The sequence below is a fragment of the Neopelma chrysocephalum genome, unplaced genomic scaffold (assembly GCF_003984885.1).
Source record: "Neopelma chrysocephalum unplaced genomic scaffold, ASM398488v2 Primary Assembly neopelma1_42b, whole genome shotgun sequence".
NCBI classification, from domain to species: Eukaryota; Metazoa; Chordata; class Aves; order Passeriformes; family Pipridae; genus Neopelma; species Neopelma chrysocephalum.
In genome coordinates this window covers 8,520,484-8,528,210 of record NW_020897701.1, presented here as the reverse complement: position 1 = coordinate 8,528,210, position 7,727 = coordinate 8,520,484, and the positions used below count along the sequence as shown (strand labels likewise).

General features: G+C 39.3%; 1 protein-coding gene across 1 annotated transcript in view; it reads left to right on the top strand.

Annotated features, from left to right (window-relative positions):
* Positions 1–7,727, top strand: part of MTTP (microsomal triglyceride transfer protein) — a 28,364-nt gene that overhangs the window by 3,949 nt on the left and 16,688 nt on the right. Inside the window, exons 2-7 of the mRNA XM_027677151.1 lie at positions 1,088–1,275; positions 1,855–1,998; positions 4,014–4,121; positions 4,885–5,001; positions 6,162–6,301; positions 7,149–7,299. Of these exons, the coding sequence (XP_027532952.1) occupies positions 1,088–1,275; positions 1,855–1,998; positions 4,014–4,121; positions 4,885–5,001; positions 6,162–6,301; positions 7,149–7,299 (848 nt within the window). The remainder of the gene's footprint in view (positions 1–1,087; positions 1,276–1,854; positions 1,999–4,013; positions 4,122–4,884; positions 5,002–6,161; positions 6,302–7,148; positions 7,300–7,727) is intronic.

Here is a 7,727-nt window from a genome sequence, read left to right as displayed (position 1 = left end):
TCCCTTCCCTTCCCTTCCCTTCCCTTCCCTTCCCTTCCCTTCCCTTCATCAGTGTTTCTTGTGTGGATGAGAACTTTGTAGTGATCCATACCACAGGAGGAAAGCCCATGAAAGCAGTGAAAAGGGATATTGTGTATAACCTGTGCAACAAAATGTTTGAAGGGTATTCAGAAAGAGATTTATTTTCCTTGATCACAGATTTTAGGGGCACAATTTGATTCCTGAGGCTGGGTAGAGAGTTGAGACGCTGCTGCCGCACGTTCCCTACCTGGCCATGCATGACAGAAAAGAAGGAGAAGATAGGAAAGGGTGTGGTATTAAGTAGTTTTATAAAAGAAAAATAAAAGTAATTTATATTGTACAGATTCAGTTTACACAAATGAGAGTGCAACTGAATCCCTAGGGAAAGTCCATCTGAGTTATTAATGCAGATGGAAATGGCACCATAAATTGGGCATGCATGTTGCATTTATGCTAGAAATTGGCTTTTATATCCCTTAAAATACATCGGTTAACAGCAGAGACACAGCTATGGGGACAATTATTTAGTTTAAAGAAGAAGAGCTTAATTATTTAATCTAAAAAACATGTTCTCAATGTTTTCATTACAATTATGTCACCCCTGGGCCAGACTCTCAATGGAAAGATTCACAATAAATGTGCAAGAGATGCAGAGAACAATTTCTGTTGGATGCAACAAATTCCATCAATGCATTTCACATTACTAAGCACACAAATTCCATTATCAATTACAGTATTTGAGTTGCAAATAATTTTGGAATAATTTGTGCCGCTAATATATCCAAAGAAAAGAATATGACAGTCTTTTATTTATATAAGCGTAGAGCTAGAACAAAGGATTTTGTGACCATTCTTGTCTTAAATATGTAAGATCAATGTCAACTTAATCACAAAGCCCCCCCAGCTACTCCAGTGGAACAGCCTCTGTAATTAAGGGTAGTGGGATCGGTCCCATATATCTCTTGTTGGTAATTAAATTTTTAATTTTTCTATAGATGTTTTTTAGAGAAAATGATAGATTATGTGAGTTAGTCAATTCAAAACACTGTTTTTGCTTTCCAAACAGGGCACACTACTGGACCAAGCCTAAATAATGACAAGCTATATAAGTTTGCTTACTCAGCTGAAGTGTATGTTGATCACGTGAAAGCATCACTGCAAAAAAGTGCAGGATATCGGATTTCTTCTGGTGTGGATGTCAACCTCTTATGGAGAAATCCTGACAATGATGATGACCAGTTGATCAAAATTATGGTAATTAATGCCATCAGACAACTTAAAACATGCACAATCTTACCTGCATTGATCTAGCTGCTAATGTAACATCAGAGAACTCACTTTCAGAACATAAGCTAAATCTTTTATTTTCTAGTCTGATCAACTAAACCCAGCTTCTTTGATAAACTGATTCCTATAGAGTGAGATATCACAAGTATGTACCTAACGTCATAAGCCAGAACTTCAGAGTATCTCCTATATTTTGAAATTGCTTCATACAGCTTCTATAGCTTCAAACAACTGGTGTGCAAGCACATACCCAAGGGGCGATAGGTTGTCTGAAGTTCTCAGTTCTAGCTACAAATCATGACATTTGCTAAATACAAATTGGGTTTGGTACTTAGCTTTATGGTGAGTTTTTCTGCCACTTATTTCCCCAGTGGAGAGAACTGGTTTCTTTTGTAAACATGGATCTAGTAGTCATGGAGGATTAATGATCAGAACCAGAAATGAAGAAATAAAAAATATTTATTATGTGATTTAGTCTATTCAGCCTACCCCAGGCCAATGCTAGACTGCTCTCTACCTGAATTTTCTCTGCTTTTACTTTGCTAGATAAAAGATGTTCAGGTTGAAAATGTGAATGAACGTCCAGCTGATAAAAACATCTTCAAAGGAAAAAGCACAGAGAAGATCCTCGGGAAAGAATATCTGGAAGCTTTACAGAGGCCCATAGTGCTTGAGCTAGTCCGTGGAAAAGTAAGACCCTTTATTTTAAAATTCAATCGCTCAGGAAACTCGAGACAAATCTTTTCTTAGGGACTTGGAGAATTTACCAATTCACTATCCTCTCAGTGTTTTTAATAAGGCATCATGTTCTATCTTTCTATATGGAATACAATAGTTTAGAAGAGACTGTAACTTACCTGTACAAGGGGCCCTTCTAGCCCAAGCCTATTGTGCACTGAGAACAGCAGACAGTGTAAAAGTATAGAGCAGATTGGCCACATATATATAGGTACACGTGGATTTATGCACTGCTGCTGTGTAAGATTTGTGCTATTGACTTCAGTGAAGCCAGGACTGTGTCCAAGGTCTGAAGGCAGTAAAGGAGATACAGTTTGTCATGACAAATGTTATACCAAGTCTGTGAGGAACAGTGTTAATCACTTTAAACCCTTATCAAATATTTTAGCATGATTGCTTTTTCCAGGTCTCTAGATTGCTTATTTACTTCTGTCTCACCTGCAGTTTCAATGGTCTTAAGTTAATGAGCTTGATGCTGAAAGACCTACAGACTTACATGTTTTTCCCCCACTGGGAAACTCTCTCCAAAAATCAGAAGAGAAGGGTCAAGGAGTGGGTGTGTCTCAGCATGTGCCTGGGTTTTATAACCTGCCTTGAGAGAGCACCAAAGCACTGTCCCATGGCAGGAGCACCAATGTCCATTTGTAGCTCTGAGAGTCACAGTTCTGCTGAGAAGGGGATCCAAGTACATCCGTCGCACCCTCTTTTTCCCTGCAGAGCTGCTCACGTGTACCCTTGCACTCAGCTTACTGTTCTGACCAGGGAGTGGCAAGGCTTGAGCCACGGCTGCTCCTGCCTCCTGTCGATGGTCCTCCCTCCAGTTGCTTGTTGCATTAAGCCAAGAGTCCCACTCTCCCCTCTGCAGCCCGAGCAATGCTCAGCAGCAGGGGCATGGGCAGAGGGGCTGTGAGAAAGGAGGAAGGTTGAAGGTCACACTCCCTTTTCTCTTCTGCAGAGCGGAGTGAGGGCTGTGACACTCTATCCCGGCAGGATCTTTACCTCCTGCTGTAAATAGGCACTGAGCACATACCCTGGCCGCCAGCTCAGCCTGCTGAATTGCAGCTGCTATCAGACCCGCTCAGTAACTTTCAGACTCAGCCTTGTCATCAGTTTTACACAACATAAAAGGAAATAGGATGGCACTGGCTTTGAACTGTACACATCCCTAAATGAGAACAGAGGTATCAGAAGAGTAGAGTCAGAATGTGTCTGCTCCTAATATATTATGCACTTTCACATGCTCAGGCTGAGATGTAGTATTAAAAACTTGGGCTTTTTCTCAGGTAGTAGGGTCTGGACACTCCTTTTATAATTTCTTTGTGGTGTCATACTTTCACCCCTGGCACAGTGATTTCATTTTCCAGGGTTGCCCCGAGATAACACACTGATTGTACTTAGAGTTCCTGAAGAAAAGTGCACTTTTAAAGCACCTTGAATGCAAAGTGGAGGTGCAAAGTCTTGTTACCAGAGGAGAGGCTCAAGCACAACAGTTGACCCATGATGAAGTGCAAAGGTTCTGATACATTGACACGTTGTTTAAGTCATTCTATCTGTGATTTATCTATGATTCATTCTGGGTTTTTGTAACCTGTGATTAAAGTGCAAGAGGTATTATGCCCCTATGGGGAGGGATTATCTGAAGATTGTGTAGAAAAATTAGTAGCTTGTGAAATTATGTGTAATTTCCCATTTCCCTTCTAAATTCTACTTACAGGAGAAAAGATGCTCACTGCACTGAAACTGTAGTTAGGTTCAGCTGAAGGCCAAAACATGCTTGTACTGTTCTTATCAGGCCCTGCAGCCCCTGTAGTTTGCTTAAATAAGGGAAATAGATCCCAATTCAGTTTCCTAATCAGAAAAAAGTAAAGATAGACCTAGAGCAGATCCTCACTATTCCTTTCTCATTTAACTAGATTTGTTATACACTTTTGAATGCTTTATTATATACTTTTTTTTTATTCCTACAGGTCAAAACCTTTTACTCGTATCAAAATGAACCTGCTTTTACTCAAAACATCAAGAGAGGTCTGGCTAGCCTTTTCCAGCTACAGCTACACTCTGGTTCTACCCGTGAGGTATGGTGCTGTATCAGGCAAGATGTTCATCATCAGAAAAACAGGCAGAGCCTTATCTGCTCTGGAAGGCAGACCTGTGGCTCCTACTGAAGAAGTTCACTTCAGAAGGAGTGAACTGTGACAGAAATCTGCCTTTTGATCACGTTTGAGGTTGGGGACATAAAGACAGTCTTCTTAGTAGCTGGTGACACAAGTCAAGTTGCTGCAAGTAACGTAAAGAAGTGCTGAAATCCATTTGATTTAAAATGCCTTTATCAATTTAGCTGAATTTGCTAATAAACCAACTTAAACCACATCACTATAAAAGAGATTATACTGATATTTAAAGTTGGTTGATTACTAAATTCAATTCAGTGGATGAGGCCACTTTAAATCAGAGTATCCACACAAAATTAGCAGTGGTTTAGCTGCATCCATTTCAGTTGTGTTCCATTGTTAAATTTCTACAACTGTCCACTCGAGCAAAACTGGAATTTAACTCAAATTTGTGAGTATAGTGTAAGGTGCCAGGTGCTTCCTACATTTTTTGTTTAAACAAACATTGTTACTTTTCTTCTCAGCCATCTATTGAATAGTACCCCTGCCAATCCAAAGGAGGTAGTTAGAAACACGGATATCCTTAAAACTGGTATATTAACCCAAACAGTGCAGCATCCTAGGTACAGAATTCCAGCAGTGGAGGAAATGCTTCATCTTTGGAAGGTGTTCTGGGGTTGCAAATTAAAATTCAACAAACTGTGCCAATCTAACTCTTTTTTCCAAGGTGGACGTTTCTGGGAAATGCAATACTACTTATCATGTGCGGCAAGATCAAGTGACTAAAATAAAAGACCTGGACTCCTGTGAAATAACAAAGCAAGGATTTACCAGCCACAACCCGGTATGATTTCTTTAACAAAATAAAATCTATTCTTCCTATTTAAAATATATTTTCAGCAGCTATTACCCAACTTCTCAAAAATCCTTCTTGCATCACAGAAAGCAAATTCTACATGTAAATTTTCTACATGTAGTTTTACTAGCCTGAGCTTCATATGTAGTTCCTCTGGGGAGAACAGGGAATGGCTTCTCCTCTTGTATAAACCACCTTGACTCAGCTGGCATTGAATACAGCATACTAATTTGCATAGTTTTTTAATCTCATTATAACATATTTTAGTTTCTATACAGATTTACAGCACTTTTGTTCTGGCTGTACTGAAGTTTTAAATGATGTGAGACTTCTTTTTTTCTTTGAAGGAAAATCCTAGATACAGACACAGTCATAGTGATAACAGTAACCTTTTCCACACCTGCTGTAAATTCCAGGCAAGATGGTGATTCCTGAATGGAGCCTGGTCAAGCTTCCCTAATGCATAGGTGTAATACAGGAGATGTGCCTCAGAGATAACTGAAGCCCTACTACGGCCCTAATGGTCCTCCACTACTAGTAAAGGTCTTTCTAAGTAGTTACTACTAAGGGCACACGCTGAAGACAATGGGATTCTCCACATCAGAAACTGACCTTTCACAGCTCAGAGAAGTACAACAGCAGCACACACTCTCTTAATAAATGGCCTTAACACTATGACTGAATTCCCGATTTTCACACTTACCGCAAAGACTTCATCTTGTTTACAAAACAGATCAAGCAAGGTATCTGACTTTGCTTCCTGAGCGTGAACATGACAATCTCATTTACAAGACATTTCTCTGAAAAAGCTTCTCATCTTATTTAAAGTGTATTTTAAACTAAATGTAGTACTGGGCATTTTCTCAATTGCCGCCTGCTCCATAACTTCCTCCCATGCTCCCTCTGTTTTTTCCTGCAGTATGTACTGAATTTGAAACACATGATGCAGAAGTGAGTGGCTTCTTATTGCAGAGGGTCTTCTTGAGAACCTGGTTTATAGGCTTAGCTTGAGATGTCAGCCCACATGCACCTTCCTCATATGACCCTATTTCATTAGAAGTCTTGCCGATTTGGGACTGTGAGCTTTTTTCCTATTTTGTTGTTTATTGAATAGCCCTCTTTCTGTTCTATTTTTTTGTTATTTTCAGATCTTAGATGTCAGTAAAAAAGTCACATCTGCCACAATCTATGTGCTGGAAGACAGTTTCATTAAATCCATTAAGGCAGAAGAAAATTATGTTTTCCTTCTGAATTTCCGACGAAAAACAGGTGCCAAAATAGTTTCAAAGTAAGTTGGGCAATTTGACTGTCATTGACAGGACTAGTGGTTCAAGTAAGGTTATATGTGTATGTCTTACAGAATCGAGATCTAAGGCTGTAAACTCTCCAGGTAAGGAGTTAGGTGTCTTTTGTATCCATATGGTGCCTAGTCCAACTTTGATTAAGGGTTCTATCATGCTACAAATAATAAATAATGGCATTCATAAAAAATCATCTGAAAACAATGGAATTATCCAAAACATTTTAAGATACCCATTAGTGTTATAGGTGTTCTGTTCTTGTGTCTTCTCATTTCTTAAGAAATACTTCTGATGAATCTCCATTTCTAGTATGTGAAAGTACAGAAAACAAAATCTACTGCATAGAAAGGAAATACCAGTGAAACTAGATCAGTGTTAGACTCCAGACTCCAAAGCACTGCAAGTTTGGAGATACTCATACAAGATAAAAGATTCAGGCATCTCAGTAGTATTAGATATTAAAAAAAAAAAAGAACATTCAAAATCTCACTTTCCAGATCCTGTTAAGAATAAATATATGAAACATTTCAGAATGCATATGGTTACTGAATGTTGTTTATCAGGAGCTATAAATCCATGCTTTAGAGAGTCCCTTATTTCAGTATTTTATTCCACATAACTCTAGTGGTAATTCTGCTGGTATAAGATATTTCTGTTACCTTAAAAAACCCATAGGCTAGCTATGTTCTGAACATTTTAAAAGAAGACTTCAATAAACCTGTGTTCTATATTTTTTGCCTGTGGAGGGTTTTTTTTGTTTTCTCTTGCTGTGATTTCTGCATTTCTGCACTAACTATTGAGCTCTAATGGTGTCTTCACTGTATGGATACACAGGCAGAGACTGGAACTGAAATCAGTACAGGCTGGCCCTGGACTGATCGCTGCAAAGCAAGTTGCCGGTGTGATCAAGACCTTGGACTCCAGCTATGTTGCCGTCCCACTAGAAGCAGAGCCAGTGAAATCCGAATGCAAGAAGTGTCCTTCAGTAAGTAAACACAGGTTCATTGGACGTCAGGTCGGTTGGCTGAGCAGAACAAGCGTGAGAAGAAGTTTCTTTCCAAGCAGCCCACTAGGAGAGGTCTAACGCAGCAATATAAAACACTCCCTGGAGTGCGGAGTACAGAAGTGATGCAATTGAGTGCTCCACTCCACAAGAGTGTTTTAAGATTTACCACTGAAAGTACCAACGTTTTTGCTCTCCTTCAAAGACTGAATGCAGTATTTCTCAAGACCACTAGAAAAAACAACACCCTTTTGGTTTTTACTCACCTTTGCCGACCATAAGTTGGCAGAGGCTTATTTCCTCTGGGTAATGGAGTGGGAAATGACTTTTAAGATGGTTGGCTGGTGTTTATAAATAATACTGTCATGGAGGAGCTAAACTGTTCCTAAAAATTAAAGTTCATTAGCCAT